This window comes from Ascaphus truei, chromosome 3 (assembly GCF_040206685.1).
Source record: "Ascaphus truei isolate aAscTru1 chromosome 3, aAscTru1.hap1, whole genome shotgun sequence".
NCBI classification, from domain to species: Eukaryota; Metazoa; Chordata; class Amphibia; order Anura; family Ascaphidae; genus Ascaphus; species Ascaphus truei.
In genome coordinates this window covers 289,868,760-289,890,123 of record NC_134485.1, presented here as the reverse complement: position 1 = coordinate 289,890,123, position 21,364 = coordinate 289,868,760, and the positions used below count along the sequence as shown (strand labels likewise).

At 39.9% G+C, this 21,364-nt stretch overlaps 1 protein-coding gene across 11 annotated transcripts in view; it reads left to right on the top strand.

Annotated features, from left to right (window-relative positions):
* PIBF1 (progesterone immunomodulatory binding factor 1) overlaps positions 1-21,364 on the top strand; it is a 217,420-nt gene that overhangs the window by 173,915 nt on the left and 22,141 nt on the right. For 10 of the 11 annotated variants that reach the window (XR_012799924.1, XR_012799925.1, XR_012799926.1 and 7 more), the window contains one exon: positions 5,508-5,638. Coding sequence is in view for 8 of the 11 variants with exons in the window: in XM_075591017.1 (XP_075447132.1) it covers positions 5,508-5,638 (131 nt within the window). In the remaining 3 variants the exon portion in view is untranslated. Of the gene's footprint in view, positions 1-5,507; positions 5,639-10,536; positions 10,608-21,364 lie in introns of those variants that run through there. The other variant, XM_075591016.1, reaches the window with a different exon arrangement.

The window sequence follows — 21,364 nt, the reverse complement described above, 5'->3', positions numbered from 1 at the left end:
CAGTTCAAGGGCAGATTAGTAGCCACAGGTGGCATGGCTACATCTGTATCTGAGGAAGGAGGGGCCTCCGGAGCCGAAATGAATGTGGTTCAGCTCCGGAGACACCCTGCTTCCTACCTCAGGGGACATTTTTTTTTTAAATTGAGGGGGGGGGCGTTACACCTCCTTTTTAGTGCTTGCCTAAGGGTGGCACATAACCTATGGACGGGCCATTTACAGTAGTCAATATTATAAATCCATTAACAAAACCGGGACATTGGAGTCACCAGGCTGCTATCCGCCAGGAGTTTTGCGCAGTCAATTTTTGCCGATGCCAGAGTGGTAGCCTGATGTGTGGCAGGCTACCACACTTTTGGCCCTGCTACACACTCCATTCACATTTATATTTGGTAGTTGTACTTCACCACCAATGTAGCTGTAATTTATGAATACCCTAAATTACCTAAGTACATATGAAGACACCTATTAATTGTTGTTATTATTACATCAATAAGGAAATATTTCTGGGATCCATTCAAAGTATAACAACTTGCAGCAACGCTACACTTCGTCATATTAAAATACACCTACTAGAATGTGGAAATATTTATTATCTGCAGGGACATTTTTAGCCTTTGTCTTCCCCCCCGCCCAACTGTCTTCCCCCCCCCCCCAGCCCAACTGTCTTCCCCCCCCAGCCAACTGTCTCCCCCCCCAGCCCAACTGTCTTCCCCCCCACCCAACTGTCTTCCCCCCCCCCCCAACTGTCTTCCCCCCTGCCCAACTGTCTTCCCCCCCCCGCCCAACTGTCTTCCCCCCCCCGCCCAACTGTCTTCCCCCCCCCGCCCAACTGTCTTCCCCCCCCCCGCCCAACTGTCTTCCCCCCCGCCCAACTGTCTTCCCCCCCGCCCAACTGTCTTCCCCCCCGCCCAACTGTCTTCCCCCCCGCCCAACTGTCTTCTCCCCCCGCCCAACTGTCTTCTCCCCCCCACCCAACTGTCCCCCCCCCCCCGCCCAACTGTCTTTCCCCTCCCCCCTCCTCATCCCCCCATCTTCTCCTCCCCCCTTCTCCTCCCCCCCCTTCTCTTCCTCCTCCCCCCCTTCTCTTCCTCCTCCCCCCCTTCTCTTCCTCCTCCCCTCCTTCTCCTCCTCCCCCCCTTCTCCTCCTCCCCTTCTCCTCCTCCCCCCCCTTTCTCCTCTCCCTCTCCCCCCAACTGTCTTTCACCCCCCCTGGGGGTCCAGCGATGTTTTCTCAAGGTCATTTAAATGGCCGTGAATAGGAAGCTGCAACATCATCCCCCCAATTATGGAGCTTCCTGCTGGCCTGCGAGACCTGCAATTTTAGGCATCCATTTCCCAAAATGGAAGGGAAACACCAGCAACTATACCAGTATTCCCCAGAGCTAAAAAAGCATTGGTTCATCTCTGGAGGACCCCTGGTTCAAACCCTGTAGATCCATAGCTAATAATAATAATAAATAGAAATTGCTGTTGTCAACTTTTATAGAAATAACAAAGCATTAACATAGAATAAATAAAACTGTGTATATAAATAATATCTGTAAAACAATTTCGTTCAGTTATACATATCTATTAAAAAATGCATTTGATAACAATACACAACATGTATGAGAGATTACCCCACAGGCTATAACCACATAAAACAGACCTTCTCTAATTACATTCTTACTTCTGGCAAGTTTAAAAACTACCACTGTATTTGAAGTTTTGGATTCACGGCCATAAATGTTTTATAGCTTTTGAAATGCATGCCTAAAAAAAGTCTCCAAATTGTGCAACAACAAATGTCATTGAATTTATAATGTATTGTGATTTTTAGTATGAGTTAGTTACTAACTCACTAAAATAATAGAAGAACAGGAAACAGATGTCAGGGTGCACCAATGGAGTATTGTTTGAAACTTTATAATAGTCCCAAAAACCAGGAACCCTATAGAAACAAAAGAGATAAGGATTAGTGCCCACAAAATGTTTAACAATACTGTTCTTCACACATTCACATCACCACCCCAAACATATGTATACATAAATCTCTCTCAAATTAGCTCAAACCGCTTATGGTGTAATGCTGTATTGATAATTTTGTCAATGGTAATACAACAAGTAATATTCTCACAAGGATAATATAAAAATATTAGTTGTTCCCGGCGTAACATACGCTGATCTAGTGTAATGATGCTCGTCTCAAGCAGGAAACGGACCCACAAGGCTGAGGTAGGAAGGTGAATGTGACGGAAAGGGGGTGACCAGGCTATATAACAAAGGTTAAGTCCACTGGTTACCCATGAAACCGTGGGGTCCTTGGCAGCTCCCCCGCACCATAAGCCAGATATCATTGCATGTAAAGTTAGTGTCCCCTGCTTTTCCACTTTTCATGTCCCTTTTGCCCCAGACTCCTGAAACTTTCTGTGTGTAAGTTTTATGTGAGATATTTGGGTAAGAATACAATTATTTTGTTTGCAGGAGTTTGGGGATCGGAGCTACTGGGTAGTACCTTAATTCTACAGAACTCAGTTCTGTACTATGAGAAAATACTTGTAACATTTTTTAATTTATTTTTTTAACAACTCTTAATTACATTTTTAGTGTATTATAAAGTGCACCAATTGTATCTAGTGACTGCCTGGTCACATGATCTTCCCCACAGAACTATGCATCTTTGGTCCTCTTCTGCTGCACTGATAGCCATTTAGTGAACCCCCGAGCCGTATCTTCGCCGATCGATCGGCAACTTAGCTAATTACTTATTGTGTGGATTGTATTGATGCACATATTAAAGGGAGAAATACAAATGTAAAAACCGGCAGTTTGGACTGCTGCTTTAAAAGTAATTACATTTTTGGGAAACTGCATCTTTACTTGCTTTCTTCTGTAAACATTGTTATGGGGGTATTTCTTTGTATTTGGGGAAGAAAGGGGTTGTACTTATTAATCCAGCAGGTTTTGTAGCAGGCTTGTCTCACTCATTGGGAAAACAATTTCAATCATTTATAGTATCACTTTTCTTATAGACTTAAATGGAGTCTCACTTTTGGAAGTCCATATTTTTGTATTTAAAACCCTGAAATCTCACTCAGTTGAGTCCTTCAACCTGGAGAGATTTTTCAGTAGTTGGTTGGATCAACACTTTATTTATCCCTACTATCCTTTTAGAACCACTTCAGTACTTAATGGGGACCGCAATGCATTGGGGTTATAAATAGTAGCGGATCAGTTTTCTTTCTCATAACTCATATATAAATAAAATACTCATTGAGCAATGACATTTTTCATTCCTTTTTCAAACCAAGAGCAGGTGTATATTAAAGCACTAGTCTCTTGAAGAAATAAACATGGAATAAAACAATTAAAAACATACTTTTGTGTGATTTATGTTTGCTTTAAGATGCTTAGAAATTGCAATAACTCAAAGGCTTGGAACTGCTGCAATTTACATGGGAACCTTTACATTGTGTGCAATGGGAATTTTGTTACATTTGTTTTTAATTAAATTGCATCTTGAAAAAAACTTTAGTTCATCTTAAGAATTCTGTACAATAATTGTCAATAAACTACTTTAGACACACTGGTTTTAATTCCCCATTTATCTGGGTATTTAAAGACCATCAAATCAAGTAATCGCAACTATTAAAGACAACCGTTTATGGATGTTTACTGCACAGAACCACAAACTGTTAGACACTTTATTGGCAGAGTGTGTTTTACAGGCTCTCTTGCCACAAAGCATGTTGATATTTGTTTGCTTTTGAGTTGCTGTATCTAGGAAACCATTAACTACATAAATTAGTAATTGTCATGCAGAAAATCAAGCAAATTGTTCTGGCACCATTCTTTGTTCTAGAGCTTTCACATATTGGCCTCTTGAATTAAAACACCCCACGTTTCTTTAACGTAAAGCAATTACAGTATCACTATACGTGAAAGATGGTGGTGGGCAGGCTCAAAATATATCCCCCTGAACTCAATAGATTTGAGTAGAATTGGGTGCGGGTTGGATATATGAGGCCAAATCAAAGGTGGGAGGGTGCAAATCAAATGGCATTGGACCATTTATACAGTAGACTAACCCAAATTGTTAGACATAATTCAATTTATATAGATTAAATGTTTACACTGAACAACCAGTTTTTACTTGTCAAGGTTCATTGCAGATTTAGCACAGTGAAATAATGCAATGATTACATAGTATGACATTTTTACTTTTATCACATGGTCTATCAAAGGTGATTTATGCAGCATGCAAACTGTTGCGGAATCTGCCTGAGTCTAGGATGTTTGGCCGCGACCAAATCGCCGCTGGGATATTTCACAGTCAGGGCATTTTGTCGCGATATCCACTCCCGTGCTCGACCGCTCCGCACCCTACAAGCCAGCTTTGACATCTGCATATTGAAATGTCCCGCACGAGACCGCAGGACATTTAAAGCTGGAGCGTCGGACTAGGCAGTGTAGTGGTCCAGCACGGGACGTTTAAATATACAGTTCTTGGAGTCAGCGGTCGGGACATGCGGTTTTTGGAGTGGCAGACCTGGCTTAACTTGTTGGGTGGGGGGGCGGTCGGGCACAGGAGCGGACATCGTGGCAAAATGACCCGGTGATGAGTTGCCCTGCGGCAAAGCCGGTGGCGTTTTGGCCGTGGCCAAATGTCTCATCCTGCTGCCTGAGTAGGAAGGAATTAATATGTGACTTTTTACAGGTATTTCTGTTTCCAGTGTACTGCATGTACAACTTTATTATATATTAGTGGGCAATTGATAATGTTCCCTTTTTCTGGTTTCTTTGCCGCTTGTGAATAGGGATCAGATTAGTCGTTTGTAGAGTTTGCCAGTTGTATAGAATGTGTTTTATCTAGTTTTAAATAACATTTAAGAATACAAAATAATGAAGGTGTCTGTTGGGGAGAACAAGTTGCACAGGTGTTCATGTAGAAGGATAAGATGCAGAAGGTCAATCACAGCATGAACAGCTAGCTCATTAATTGTATTTCACTTAAGTGGGCGGCAAAGCAGACAACTCCCATAGCCTATGGATATTACTTGGCTCAAAAGGTCCCCAACATACACTTTTCAAATGTAAGCCTAAGGTTTTACTCCGAAGATACTCACGTATAAATATAGTACAATGTACAAAATAGACCACTTTAATAAGGAGCTCATACCTAAATAAGCGAACATTAGAGCTTAAAAAATAAAACAAACTCAATGCTGGTCATTTTTTTTTAGTCCAAGGAGAAAGTTTTCCACAATTAAATATGTGATTTGGATAACAAATATAAGTAAAGATGATGGCTCATATTTACTAGGTGACACCTTCCACAGCAGAAAACGTCTTGCAGCACATTCAAGTGCATGGACTAGAAAGTGTCTCATGGAATAACACCGATTTAGTAAATATGGGCTGATCTTGTTAATCGTCTGGGCTAATTTTGTATAACAAATTCAACGTGAATTTGTATATTTTTAATAAATGTTTGTATATTTGTGTTTTTTTTTTTTTTTTTTAATTAGGTGGATAGGGCCAACTCCTTGTTAAATCAAGTTCAGCAGCCATACCAGTACCTCATTGAGTCCGTACGTCAGAGAGATACCCAGATAGATTCGCTGAAAGACCAAATTTCACAGCATGAAAAGGATGTCAGGTAAGCACAAGTGTTCTGCATGGATATAAATGCCAAAGACGGACCTTGTTTGAAAATGTTTTCAAATCTTAAAAACGTCTTCAGTACGTACATGTCATTGTGATTGGTTTGTGACCTCATTCAGTTCTAAAATAATAAATAGAAATGTTGATAATCTAACGAGCTGCCTAAAATGTATATTTTTGGAATAGGATTGCTATAACATTGTTGAAGATCCTTGCTGGCATTTTCATTTGTGATGTGTGAGATAGCAGCCTAATTAAATTAAAGTGGCCACTAGCTTACACACCAGTGCTAAGTAACTAAATTGGGAACAAGTTGTGATACTTTTTAATGGAATGACAAGAACGTACATTTATGTAATATTTCTGCACGGAGATTTCACAACCTCATAGGCCTCTTTTTCATGTGCGACTGTAAGGATTTAAAAACTCTGTGCAAACTACATCTGGAGGGACTAGTATGGGGAAAAAAACACTGCATTCTGTTTTGGCTATTCTGCTTGTTCCTACATCCATTCACATATCAACATACTGTACCAGGAAGGCTCCACATGCATCAACCTCTTGTAACAGAAGGGTATCCATCTCTTTGCATCTTCTGTTTTTCTGTGCCGATTCACAGTATTGATGGAATCCATTCCTGATTTTGCAAGTAATCAGATTTAAGAAAAAAGGCAATGGTGCACTTATGCATAAAAAAATCTCCATATATTCTCAAATAATCTTTAAAAGCAACATAACATTGGAGTGAAACAAACAGACATCAGTCAGCCACTACTAAATATGAGTGGTAATTGTACATGATGCTGCAGGAACGCATAGAAAGCGAACCCACCAGCCGACATCTGTTTCACACTGCATGGTGCTTTTTCAAGGCAGAGTGTGTCGGTTTAATTAACAGAGTATATACACACATGTCCATATTTTATTTATACAATGTTTTACCAGGAAAAAATATATTGACAGTTAACCTCCCTTCAAGTATGTCCCGTGCACAGAAAAGTTGACAACATTACAAGTTACAGGTACAAACAGGTTTAATGTAGGAAACAGCCCAAGTCGTAGAAATGTAGGAAGTGGATTTGAGGGACTCTGGTAAATTGTTCCAGTAATGAGGTGTTGTACAAAGTCACACCCCCAATCAGGGACTCTATTACTTATTGTTAAAAGGTTGTCACAACCCAAGACGAATTTGCACTTCCCCATGACCAGCACAGCAACTAAAACGTTTCACAACTGTGGATGAAGATGCTATGATCTAGATTTACTAATTCGTATAATCTGCATTATGCTAAAAAATATATCACATGGGATAATTAATGCTATATTAAAAATAATTGTATACGCACCGTAACACCAAAATGCCATAAACAAATAACGCCAACCATCCACATGTAGAGACAATACATAGCTACCACAGGGTAATGGAATACCATCCCATATTTAATATCATTCCTTTCCCCATGAGCCAATTCACCTTCCCCACAAACACCTACACATTACATCATTCATATAGCTAGTAGGTGGATTGGGTAATGAAGGTAGGTGCCATGGGGAGTGTGGTTAGACCCCCAAGTGTTTAGGAATGTGGAGTCAGTTTGCAAGGGAGGTAGTTGGTCCAGTGGTTGGAATATATTAACCCTTTGCAGCACCTTAGTAGCCAGCTAAAGCCAATCACTAGGTTGCCACTTGGGCTACTAAGGGGTTAATATGCTAAGTGTGTTTAATGTCATCACCTGTTCTACTGTTATCTTACCTCTCTATAGAGTAGCCATTATAGGCCTAAAGCAATCCTGGAGCAGGTGATGCAAAATCAGCTATAGTTTTTGGTAGTAGTGCAATAGCTTCAGGTGTTAGAGTTTAGTAAATAGCATGTGACTAAGTAATGTATGACTAATTTGCATACCCCGCGATAAAACCATCGCTTGCATACGGCTGCAGTGAATATCCCATTATCACTGCTTTACCGCTGGCAATATGGCTTTAGTGAATAGGTTGATAAATAAAATTGGCGTTAACCACTGATCACACCAATATTTAAATTTATAGACCTTTGATAAATCTAGGCCTGTGTCATGTACAACTTCATTGTGACGTTAGTACTGTAATGACCACATGCCTTGTTTGTACTTAATTAACTTGTGACGCATTAGCATTTTTAGCAAATGTTCGTTGCCAAGTATATTTTTTTATTAGTTACATAGTAGATGAGGTTGAAAAAAGACTTCCGTCCATCAAGTTCAACCTATGCTAAATTTAGACAACAGATACTTTATCCTATATCTATACTTATTGATCCAGAGGAAGGCAAATAAAAACCCCCATTAAGGGGAAAAATTAATTCCTTCCTGACTCCCAAGAATTGGCAATCGGATTAATCCCTGGATCAACATCCTTCCCATGTATACTTATTTGGTATATCCCTGTATACCTTTCCCATCTAAAAAGATGTCCAACCTTTTTTTGAACAAATCTATTGTATCTGCCATCACAGTCTCCATGGGTAATGAATTCCACATTTTAACTGCCCTTACTGTAAAGAACCCTTTCCTTTGTTGCTGGTGAAATTTCCTTTCCTCCAACCTTAAGGGATGGCCTCGTTCTTTGTACTGCCCGTGGGATGAATAGTTCTTTTGAAAGCTCCTTGTATTGTCCCTGAATATATTTGTATATAGTTATCATATCCCCTCTTAGACGCCTCTTTTCTAATGTAAATAAATCTAATTTAGCGAGCCTCTCCTCATAAGTTAGGTTGTCCATCCCCTTTATTAATTTGGTGGCTTTTCTCTGCACTCTCTCTAGTTCCATAATGTCTTTTCTTAGGATTGGTGCCCAAAATTGTACTCCATATTCAAGGTGTGGTCTTACTAATGCTTTGTAAAGGGGCATAATTATGTTTACTTCCCTTCCATCCGTTGCCCGTTTGATGCAAGATAAGATCTTGTTTGCCTTTGCAGCTACTGCATGACATTGGGCACTATTGCTAAGCCTGCTGTATACAAGCACTCCTAAATCCTTCTCCATCAAGGATTCCCCCAATATATCTCCATTTAATTTGTAAGTCGCCTTTTTATTCTTGTATCCCAAATGCATAACATTACATTTATCTGTATTAAACCTCATCTGCCATTTACCTGCCCACGTTTCTAGTCTCTCCAAGTCCTTCTGAAGAGAAATTACATCCTGCTCTGATTCTATTACCTTACACAATTTAGTATCATCAGCAAAGATGGAGACTTTGCTCTCGATCCCAACCTCATGGTCATTAATAAACAAGTTAAAAAGCAGGGGTCCCAGTACAGATCCCTGAGGTACTCCACTCACGACTTTAGCCCAACCTGAAAAAGTTCCATTTATGACAACCCTCTGTTGTCTGTCCTTTAACCAGTTTTCAATCCAGGTGCATATATTATTACTGAGTCCAACTTTCTTTATTTTGTACACCAACCTCTTGTGTGAAACCGTATCAAAAGCCTTTGCAAAATCTAAGTAGACCACATCAACGGCATTACCCTGGTCTAGATTCCTACTTACCTCCTCAAAGAAACAAATAAGGTTAGTTTGGCAAGATCTATCCTTCATAAATCCATGCTGACTATTACTAATAATTAGGTATTCCTGAATATTATTCCTGAATATTATCCCGTATTAAACCTTCAAGTAGTTTCCCTACTATTGGAGTCAGGCTTACAGGTCTGTAATTTCCCGGTTGTGATCTAGCACCCTTTTTAAATATAGGCACCACATCTGCTTTACGCCAATCTTGTGATACTGAGCCTGTGGAAATGGAATAGTTACTTTACCTTCAGCTTATAAGTGTATTAATTGCAGTATGTTACATGGTAAATGAGGTTAAAGAGACGTGTATAGAGTTCAGTGAAAAAAACGGGGGTTGTTGGAGCGTAAGAAATAAAAAAAGTAAATAATCTATTCCAATCATGAATAATAGTGATATTGTGACACTAGTGAGGAAAACATATCTCATACCATGCACTCGCATATGAATTAAATGATAAGCGTTTGTCAGGTCATTTTGTTTTCTTCGCTGGGTCCTCGCTGATATGGGGTCCCACCGCTCACTCAGAGAGAAAAAGCAGACATAGTACAGATCGTACAAAAATATGTATATGCTAGAAGCAAGACTTCTTTCCCCTTATCCTCCCTTTTATTGCCCAATTGAATATTCATACCTGTAGATCATGGGGGGGAAATAGCTCCCAGGAGTGGTACTATAGCACAGGGCATTTCCTTATTCATGTATGTGTAGCACTGCTTTCAGTGTTTTTACAGCGTAGGCATGGGGTTTTAGGATAGGTCCCAGACCTCTGGATGGTACCGGCCTTCTTGCAGTCTTGAGGCCTTGTACTCTGTTCAGATCTTGGGCTGCAGTCAGCCCCAGGAGGGAGAGACTAGAACTGCATGTCTCTACCGCAGGAGGGGGAGACCTCAACTGACTATCATTTAGAACACTTCCTCCCTAAGGTACAGAGGGGGAGGGCACAAGGTCTGCACCATGATTGGCTACACACAGACCCAGTTCACCTCCACCCCAGTCACTCAGAAAGGCAGCATAAGGGGGGTTGGGGTTGGGGGGGGGGGGGGGGTTCAAATCCCACAAGATAGCCTGTAGCTACTGCCTGTAGCTACTAGGACTTATGTGACAGAAGGCAGAAAGTATAACCTGGACCAGCCATGGCTACATATGTTTTGAGGACTTGTTGCTTTTAAATCTGTTCTGTAGTATTGGATAATACTGTCTTCATTATTATTCTTTATTTTTTTATTTTTTTTGTAACTCCAATTTTATTAGGTTTTTTTTATATCTTAACATGGTCTAGCAACATATTGTCGTGTACAATCAAATATAACCTGTCTATTCCGTAACATCATATATAGGAAAGAACATTTACCACGAACAAGATGAACTGACGGACACACATATACACAATACATGTGGAAGAAGGGTGGGAAAGGAGGGGGGGGGGGTAGCAGCAGGTAAGTTGCTTCTGAATGCCCCTATGGCCGATTCCTTCTCAGGCGTTGCTATTCTGGCTGTATAACTTCATCCTTTCGTCTCCTGTAGTTGCTGGCCTACCTTGTCTTATTGCTTCTCGTCCTGTCTGTTGTCATAGGAGAATGCATTTGCTTTTATCAAAGCAAAGTGGTGGCATTATTCACCCCTGGGATATCTGTCTGTGCCAACCGTGGCGTCCAGACTTTTAGAAATTTAGCACCAGTGTCGTTAACTAAACTCGTTAACTTTTCCATCTGGCAAACAAACCAAATTCTATTTCTAATTTTGGGAATCTCTGGCTGCTTCCATAATGCTGCGAGCTCGCATCTCACCGCTGTTGCGAAATGCGCAACTAGTTTATGTTCCACTTTAGCTAGTCCTGGTGTCTGTCTATTCAAGAGGAATAGCCAGGGATCCAGGTTGAATAGTGAGGTCAAAAATCATCTGTAACCAATCTCTAATTTGTTCCCATAAGGGAGCTACCGAGAGCATTATTATTATTTTTTAACGCCTAATGCCATTTTTAATGATTTTAGTTACATTGGTGTGAAAAAGAAAGTACACCGTCTTTGAATTCTATGGTTTTACGTATCAGGACATAATAACAATCATCTGTTCCTTAGAAGGTCTTAAAATTAGGTAAATACAACCTCAGATGAACAACAACACGTGACATATTACACCGTGTCATGATTTATTTAACAAAAATAAAGCCAAAATGGAGAAGCTATGTGTGAAAAACTAAGTATACCCTTACTACTTCCATAGGAATTAAGATGCTAAGTAGCAGACAGGTGCTGCTAATCAAATGCCCTTGATTAATTGATCATCAGCAAGTGTGACCACCTCTATAAAAGCCAAAGTTTTAGCAGTTTGCTGGTCTGGAGCATTCGGTGGGGGGGGGGGTGGAACAGATGATTGTTGTTATGTCCTGATATGTAAAACCATAGAATTCAAAGAGGGTGTACTTTCTTTTTCACACCACTGTATGTACTGAGAATTCTTTGGTTGCTACAGCAACCATTTAGAAAGTCATATCCACTTCCTCTTTTGGAACAGGCTCTGGCCTTTGGCAACAAAGTATCACAAACAGCAGACTGTCTATTACTCTAAAAGCTGTAACAATAGTGTGTTACACTTAGTAATATAATGTTACATATCAGCTGCAGTATTTCACTGACTGCTGCACAGAAGTCAGCCTTTTCGTTCGGCACACAATCAGGCTTTTTACAGATTTCTAACGGGCACCAAACAATTTAGATATCAGTTTAGGTAAAAATTTAGATTATACATTGCCGCGCTTTACGTATAAAAGAAGAAAAAGAAAAGAGGGAATGTTGTATTGCTTTAACCGCTGTGCTGAAATGTGATTTTGGCAGAGGCAAAGTATTCACAAGCTTGTTACTGACAGTAATGCTGAGAAGTTAGTTTGCTAATATACTTAGATGTCCAAATTAATTTATAATTGAGAAACATTTTCAACCCCATTTCACAATGACTAGCTACTTAGTGCTGCATCTGCAGTATTATCTGTTACAGCTATGAGAAATGAAACAGAGATTGAATGTCTTTCTTGTAAAAGCTGCAGTTATTCCTCACTACCAGCAGAGGAAGGTGGAACATAGCATACACATGACATCACCTGGAGATTATTTGCTAAAAGCGTCACTTTTTATGCAATGGAGGATACAAGTACGAGATAAAAAATAAACCTGACACATTTCTATAGTGCTGGTATTATATCTTCTGAATACAGTTGTATCTCCGCAACAAAGCTAGAAAGGTTTTGACTGCAGCCAAACCCCAATGTGGTATTCTAGCCAAGAAGGATCTATATATATTCCAGTATAAAGAAATGTAAAAGCAAAGAAAATTGCTTTAGCACAGAGGAAGAATGAGAAAATAAGTGTCATACTGCCTGTCTCCTTCAAAATGATCACTACTCTCCTTCCAGAAAAAAGGTGAAAATATCTCCCAAATTTTCTTCCCGATTCCTAATAAGAATTGTTACTTTTTGCTCAGTATGGCCATTGAATAGGTTTACTGGAACTGCAGTATTGAAGCATTATCGTCAAGAGTATTTTGTTTAGCAACAATATTGTGTGGCTTGTTGCACTATTATTTAAGGGTAAACATATATAATATAACATAGCATGTTTTCTTAGCTACAGTATTATCACATGTCACAATAAACATCAGAAACGGAACAGACCTGATTTTCTATTCCTCATTTGCATGCTGAAACATAAGCAGCTTCGCTTGAGAGCGGAAAATATATTTGAAACGGAGATTTAGGGGCCTATGCAGAGAGCAGCGTTAGAATAAATTGGAGAGTTTAAGAAAAAGTATCTTTAATGGAGAGTTTTATTCTCCATATGCAGAAATGGGCGAAATCCGCTATTTTTAGCATTACTGCATGTGGAGAATTGTAAATGAGGAGATGCGCGCAGCTGAAAGGGGGAGAAAAAAAATCGCGCATTTTTTTTTTTCCCCCTATAGCCGGCGAGCTCCTGCTTCTTGCCAACTTTAAGTTGGCGGAGCAAATTGACGAAAATCGCGCCAAAAACAGCCGCTAGATGGCGAGCGCGCCTTTCTGAATTCGGATATTTTTCAGACTAGCGAGATGTAGTTTCTCGCCAGCCGCGTGGCGAAATTTTGAAATAGAAAAAAAAAATGGCGCGTTTTCCCTAGCTCGCCATTTTCAGCTGTTTTTAGCGCGATTTTCTCCGGAAAATGGCGAGATTTCAAATAGCGCTGCTCTCTGCATGAGGCCCTTAATCTTGTATAGATATCAACTACTGTGTTACAGTGAATTTACACACATTTATACACAAAGCTAATGCACTGTACTTTGTTATAAATTGATTATTCATTACTATGTACGCAGTCTGTCCGCAAGATCAGTTTTGTGAAAGCAAAATATTTATCACAATATTTGTAGGACACTTTGTGCAGACATCATGCATGTGCTGTATATATGCCTAGTTACAAATACGCTATGATGGACGTGCTATTTCGTTGACAAATATTTTTTGGGAATCTAGATTGCATTTTCCAATGTGTTAAGCAAAACAATACTGACTTTGCTGGAACAATTTGGTCAGTAAGGTGAGGATTACTGTGACATGTTATTCTAGTGATAAAGGAACCCAAACAGCAGGCTTCCCTAACACATACAGTTGTAAAGATGAAATGCATGTGTATAGTGTTAGGATAACAAATGACTGCACTGCTTCAGAAGTTTTGAGAAACGTAAAGAAAACAACCTCACCTGTCCATTGTGTGACACATCATCTATTTCTTATACTATGTATAGTCTTTATATTATGTAACAATGAAGACGTTCAATGCATAGTACATATGCATTATAAGTAAACACGGTGAATGCATTAATTCCGCGGTTGACGGGCTTTAAAGCGGATGTTTTCTTTTGTGTGTTTTATGTTTGTTGTGTTGACTTGGTGTGAAACGGTATTTACTAGCTTTTGTAAATTTCTGTTTAAAAAAAAATACATAAAGAACCCTCTGAAAGCCATTTTGTAATGTGTGTTAAACATAATGTTCAAGAACTTAGGCACAATTGGGATTTAGAAAGTTGGCAAGAAAAACAATTTTGAGTAATCTTTTTTTTATTTTTTTATTTTTTATCGTAAGCAAACAAATTTTCATCAACTGTCTGTTCTTATTGTGAAAGTAGCACATAAAGCTTCTTCCTAGATGTTGCTTGTCTAACATTGTCAAGGGACAGTCCCTACTACAATCAAAGGGATCTATTAGCAGTGACATGCTCAATAAGTTACATAAAGATGATTTACACAATTTGTAAAGAAATCGGGGCAATTGCAAATATATTTTTAAACTTTGAATGTCTCCATGGTGTTTTGCTACTGTCTTTATGCAATCTGTTTGCAGCAAACAAGTGAAACGTACTTTAGTAGAATCAAATATTTCGAAGGATTCCAATTACATTAATACAGTGTATGTTCTTTTACAAACGTTTTTCTCCGCTGTATGGCACGGCCCCTTAAATACGGAAACCTGTATAGGTGGGCATGGTCACACTGGCTGCTCGAAACTGATATTGGTAAATTGGTTAAAACCGTATTAACCAAGTATCAATCAATTACAATCCTTTCTTTTTCACATTATGATCACTGAAAAGTTAGATACACTTTCCAATATCTCTATTGGAGCTGGGAAATGTACACATATTAAGGACCATGTGTTCGTTAAAAAAAAATATAGCAAACAAAGCATAATATTTTTATTAAAAATGAATACAAATTAAAAAAATAAAGTCAAAATCACTCCCTGTGGCAACATCTGGTGTAACTAGAACTTTATTTGGAAGTCCCTTATTAAAGCATGATGCATATCTGAGGCATTTCTGTTTCTGTCAAAAAAATGTTTCTGGGTTTCCTCATTTGCATTCACGTGTTTTGAGTGCGTGAAATATATTTGTAAGGGAGGCTTCATAAATGCTTAAACAAAGGCATCAAATATGACTAAACTATGAACGTGGTTACATTTGAATGCTAGCTTGGTTTGGCATAATTTGTGTGGCTGTAATCGTTAGAAGGAAAAAAAATTGCAATCTCATTTGGCTCAGACACAGGGGTGACTCCCTTACCCAGAACAATCGCCAAGCTACAGAACATGAAAAAAAGTATATGCACAATTATTTTATACATACTGAAACACAGGTGTGTTTTTTCAAAGTTGCATCTCAATTTTGCCCTGGGACAAAAAGACCAGCAGTGTTATCAATTATATAACCGACTGTTTTCAATGTAAGTAAGTTGAGTAAAATGTGAACTAATAAGTGAGACTAACGGTGTAGGTTCAAAGGAGAATAACATAATGTTAAACCATGTTTTCCCCTTAAAGAGTATCGCGTTAATCAAAAACAGTTGTTTTTGATAATGACATGAAATTGAGGAACTATAACACCACATATCCCATACTGTACGTTAACACCGGGACTTAAAGTTACATTATTTTAGTTATATCTAAAGCTCTCTCGATCTTTCTCTCTCTCGCTCTCTCTCTCTTCCCCCTCTCTCTCTCTCTCTTCCCCCCCTCTCTCTCTTCCCCCCCCTCTCTCTCTCTTCCCCCCTCTCTCTTCCCCCCTTTCTCTCTTCCCCCACCCTCTCTCTCTTCCCAACCTCTCTCTCCCCCCCCTCTCTCACTTCCCCCCCCTCTCTCTCTCTTCCTCCTCCTCTCTCTCTCTCCCGCCTCCTCTCTCTTCCCCCTCACCGCCTCCTCTCTCTGGGTGTCCCTGCAGCAAGGTCACTTGCAGCTAAACGCCAGCGTCATTTGGTCGTGGTGTGAAATGGCCGTGACCGAATGTCCTAGACCGTAGGTTAGGGGACTTCCATATAATTGCTTGGAAGTACTGTACCTCCATCCAGCACGAGTAGAGGAACTACAGTAATACCTATTTCTATGTGTAAAATATTGTAGGGTCTACCAACATCTTTTAACCCTTTTGAGTGCCTCGGGGGTCATGGAGACGTGCCATCGCTCCTTTTGCACGGCACAATCACGTGACCGCTGCAACTATTTTGGAGGAAACTGACAAGGTGGGATCCTCGTTCTCCATTTCCTTGTTATATCGCGTCCTGCGCTCCATGGGAACACAGGACAGGATCTAAGCTAAATAAAACACCCTCCCTGGACTACATGGTGAGGCCCCCTCAATGCCAGTCCCCATGCCATAGTGTGACTACATCCTTGGGCACCCAAAGGGATAAGCAAAGTTATTTTCACATACCCTTTTTCTCATGGTAACACACTACAGTGCCGATTCTGTATGTGCGGGTGCAATTTCACATCAACTTCACCTGTCTGGTCGGCCATTTTGGCAAATATAGAATCAGCCCCATAAATGTAATATCAACAGCATTTTTATATTTTGGGGAAATATTAATGTACAGACCATAAAAGGAACTTGTAAAAGATAAGCTGTTTGCTACTGTGCTTTTTGGTTCTACATTTGGTCATCTTTTAAACATATCTTATAATATGAAACAGTGGCTTTTGCAATATTAATAAACGTTGGCCTGCATCATTAAAGGTAGGTCAATGTTGCTTTGTTTAAATAATCAACCATTGATTGCCCTCGGTGACTAGCTTTATGGTTTTATTTCTATGCTGAGAACATGCAATACTTGACTAGTCATGACGCATTAAATGCCCTTCCTGTATGTGTAGGCAATTAGTCAATGAATTATATTTTTCTTGAATGCAAAACTTTCACAATAGCAGAAACTGTCTTTTCCTATTAAGAGTCCTTTTGCATGATTCACTAAACAAGCACCTTGGAAGCCACAGTACCATGAATGCGTGGTCTAGTACTGTACAAGCACGATATGCATTTTTGACATATTAGGTGTGCTTGTTTAACCTTTTTGCTGCTAGATGAGCCTGCAACACACTTTAACAATGCAATGTCACATATGTCATAGGAAAAGTTGACAATCTCATCTCGTAAGGTTTTGTGCTGGATGCCTCGAAATGACACTCCCAGGGCCAAACTGAACTACGGGCATGTTTAAAAATACAAATATTGGTGATCAACGCTATTTTAAATTCAATTTAAATTTAATTTTAAAATGATTTGGGTTTTTTTTTACTTTTTAATGTCTCATTGGTAACCAAATGCCTCGGAGTGTTTTTACTATCTGTGCCTAATCTAATTTCTGATAAGACTAATCTTTAAACTGTTGTATATACTGGAAAATTATTGATTCAGACTTTTTTGCTGGTTTGAATTAATTACGTCGCCATCATCATCCAAAGAGCTAAAGGGAAAGAACAATAACCAGATGAGGTTAGAATTGACCATACTGTAGTTAATGTGTAATAATTAAGCAAACTCTTTTACAGAGATAGCAAACACTGAACATTTTTCTTTAAGGGGGATAGAATCATTCTAAGAAAGTAATTGATTTGTTGTTTAACCCATTGAGTGCTGCCTGATGTAGTACAGACGGACCACAAAATCTCGCTGCGGTGCTGCATAACGTAACCATTACGTCACTGGTGTCTGGGGGGAGGGGGTTCTCATTGCCGAAAATATTAAAAGTTTACAGGGTGGTGTCGCCTTTGAAACTAAAAAAAGGGGGGGGGGGGGTCATCAGCCTTTGGATCCAGGGACAGGGAGTCTGTGACATCTCATATGTTCTCAGGTATCTGTTTCTTTCTCTGGCTTGTAAATCTCTGTTCATGGCAGCAACTGTGGGCAGTGGTGTTAACATTGAGCAATTTTCTCATGCCCTGTGTACTTTGGGGAGTACTGATTATCTGCACCTGGAGTTGAAATGGGAATATGATAATAAAAATTTAAAAAAGTTCAAATGAAATAAAGCATTTATGATGTGTCTAGGTTTGCATTAAGAATATTATGGTTGCTGTGGGGTGAATATTGCTAGCATCAAAAACTCCAACATTAAGAGGTACAAACACAGTAAGTACTCAAAGGGTTAAAAGGTTTGCTTATATGTGGGACTACCTCTATAATGTCAACCTTTCCCAACCATATGATTGAGACATGAAGCAAACATACTTTCGGCTTGTATCACACAGGGTAGCCAAGTGACCATGGTCAACAGTTACAGTAGTGTAGAAGCCTTGTTATTAGGACTTCTTATTATATGGTGTAGCTTTAAAATTCCCCATCTTGTGTGCCTTAAAGGAGCAGCTGTCTAGAGTTTTTTGAAGCAGGAGGTCACCCAAGTGGAACCTCATTAATATCAGCTCTGAGGACCCCCTGCTTCTTGAGATATCTGCAGGGTGAACAATATGGAGGTTTAAAGCTCTCATGGAATGTCATCCATCGTGGCTTCCTTCCTATTGGCCTGTGTGACCTTCGGAGGAGCAGAGAAAACAAATATTGGTTACAAGGGAAGACGACCATTTTACCCCATAGAAATGACAGTTGAATTCCGTAATTTTTTTTAATAAAAAGAGTGATTATTTTTTACCCCACGTTTGTTTTCTGTAGAGCAACATAATTTAAGTGTTACACTGACAGGAATTTCACAGGCGCACTCACGTACAGTTCTTTTTTTTTTGTTGGCTTAATCAAAAACTAGCTAATAATGTAATGAGCCACCTGTGCTGAAGCAGGGATATCCTTAAAACCTAACCTGTTGTTGGTGGCCCTTGAGGACTTGAGTTGGCCACCCCACATTAGACATTACTGCTGCATTACATGAGGTCTAGCAGCAGCTGGACCTGAAAGCTTATTGCGTACAGCAGCGCTGCGCAATCTTTCCTGCTCGCGCCCCCACCCCCTCCCTTACCTTCATCTCTGGCTCCCGGCGTCAAATGACGTCACCGGGTCACGTGACATCCCGTTGCCATGACAACGTGATGTCATTTGACGACGCGTCGCGGAAGAGAAGGTAAGTGAAGTTGCAGAGGCCTCACGTGATCCCCCGGCATTAATTTAAATGCCTTGGGGGAAGAGTGCGGGGCCTCTGCAACCGCTGCGCCCCCCCCCCCCTGAATAATCTTGCGCCCTCCAGTTTGCGCACCGCTGGCGTACAGCCTACATATTTCAGGGGTGGTTCATGGAAATAGCCAATGGCCATTTTCTTCTTCCCTCAGTTACACCTGAACTTTTCTTCACAAGTGCTGTGATCACCACAAAAGCTAAATATGTAATAGCACATCTGAAGAGGAGATCTAGGCGTGACTTTTAACATGTTACAAATCATAACGTTTCTAAATTCACAAAAAATGTAGGTGAGGATGTGCGTGTTTGTAATACACTCGTAGTGTTTGTGGCTTTTTTCTATAGAATTTTTTTGACAAGTGAGGAGCTTATCAAGAATTATTTTGTCAGAACGTATTATGATGTATTCAGCACCTGCTGGGGTGTCTGAGCAAATCTCAGCTCTGTAGGAAATGGTTTGATTAAACGTTCACTCCTATTCACACCCAATTCAAACTGTTTTTCTTTGCTACAAGTTGCCTATTTTTTCTGTTTTCTGTTTGAAAAAAATATTGACATATATAATAATAATTTCATAGATTATTATGAATAATCATTGGGGATTTTCTAAGAACCACTTCTTCAATCAGTGTTGAATAATGTATATTTTAAAACCCTGCTGCATTCTTTTCTTTGTAAGTGCTAACCCCATAAATAGCCCTTAAAGAAAGCAGCAGTATAGCATATTATGTGGCACATCTCGTGGTTAAACTGTTTCAGCCTTCATTTAAAAAGAACTTTCATGCCGTTTTATTAGGAAACAAATTGTTTAAATGGTAGAGATGGTTAAATGCCTTTTTATTCAACAACTTGCTAAATGTACTGAAATCTACTTCTTAATTGTTTCTCACTGGGAATAAAAAAAAGCTTTCTTAAATTTGTGAACCCTATAGGAGGCTATGTATAATTTTGTGCGTGTGTGTATATACTGTATCATTTGTTTTGTTAATTTCTTCAACAAAACACTCCCCTCCCCCCCGCCCCAAATTACTGCAAACATAGATAAACTGAATCATATGTTTAAAGTATAGAATAATCATATGCCTACTCAGGAGGTAGATTTTATTCTTAACTATATACACATTTTAAAGCAGCAATACTACTTCCCCCTCTCCCACCCCTTTTAGTATTTGTATATGTAAAGAACATGACGCTGTATAATTCTACATTCGTACCTAAGCTGGCAATCGTTTGGAACTCCTATTATAAATCTGTAAGAATCCAGATTGTGTGACTAACTATATGGCCGCCTTTCAATTTCTATCAATCCTTCAGTCAATGTAACTCAGCAGCTACAATATATCCTTATATTACTAAGGTAATGTTATCTATTGTTACAGTTTACAGCTCAAACTTCTGGGAACATTGGCAACACATTATCCCAAACAGGAAAGTGTTGCAAAGATCATTCACTGCTTGGGAGGTGGTCTAAAGCCTGCTATAGAAATCAAAGGATGCTTTAAAACTCATTAAAAATGGTATTGAGAATGGGCCCAGAATTTCCAGATAGAGATCTCATGGGAAGACTGGGAAGATATATGGGACAATGCAACGAATACATCTATTTGCACAATTTCATCTACCCATGGGCTATGAATCTGTGGTGGAGAGGGTGTGGTAGTATAAGGGATATGACCCATATCTGGTGGTTCTGTCCAAAGCTACAGAGATTGTGGGTAATAGTGCAGAATTTGATTCGGGAGACTATTGACATGAGGATCCCTCTAGACCCACATACAATGGTCCTGGGGAAACCCTTGGAAAATGTAAACCAAAATACAAGTAAACTATTATTACACTGTCACCGCAGCACGGCATGCAATCGCAGGGGCCTGGAAAAGGACCCAACCCCCCTCAAGGAGAGAGATTATCGTAAGAGTAAACGAGATCCAATCAATGGAAAGATTAACAGCCTATGTAACGCATAATACAAGAAAATGTTAGGACAGGGGAGCGCAATCTTTTCCCCTGCGCCCCCTGCCGGCTGTCCTGCTCTCCACGCGCCCTCCTCCTTACCGTGGTTTCCGGCGTCATGACGTCACGTTGCCATAGCAACACGACGTCACATGACCCCGTGGCGTCATTTGACACTGCGTTGCCATGGTGACGCGTCTCCAGATGCCAGCTGAATCACGGTAAGTAAGGTTTACAGAGGCCTCCGCCACTTCCCGGCACTTAATTTAAGTGCCTTCGGGAAGCGCGTGGGCCTC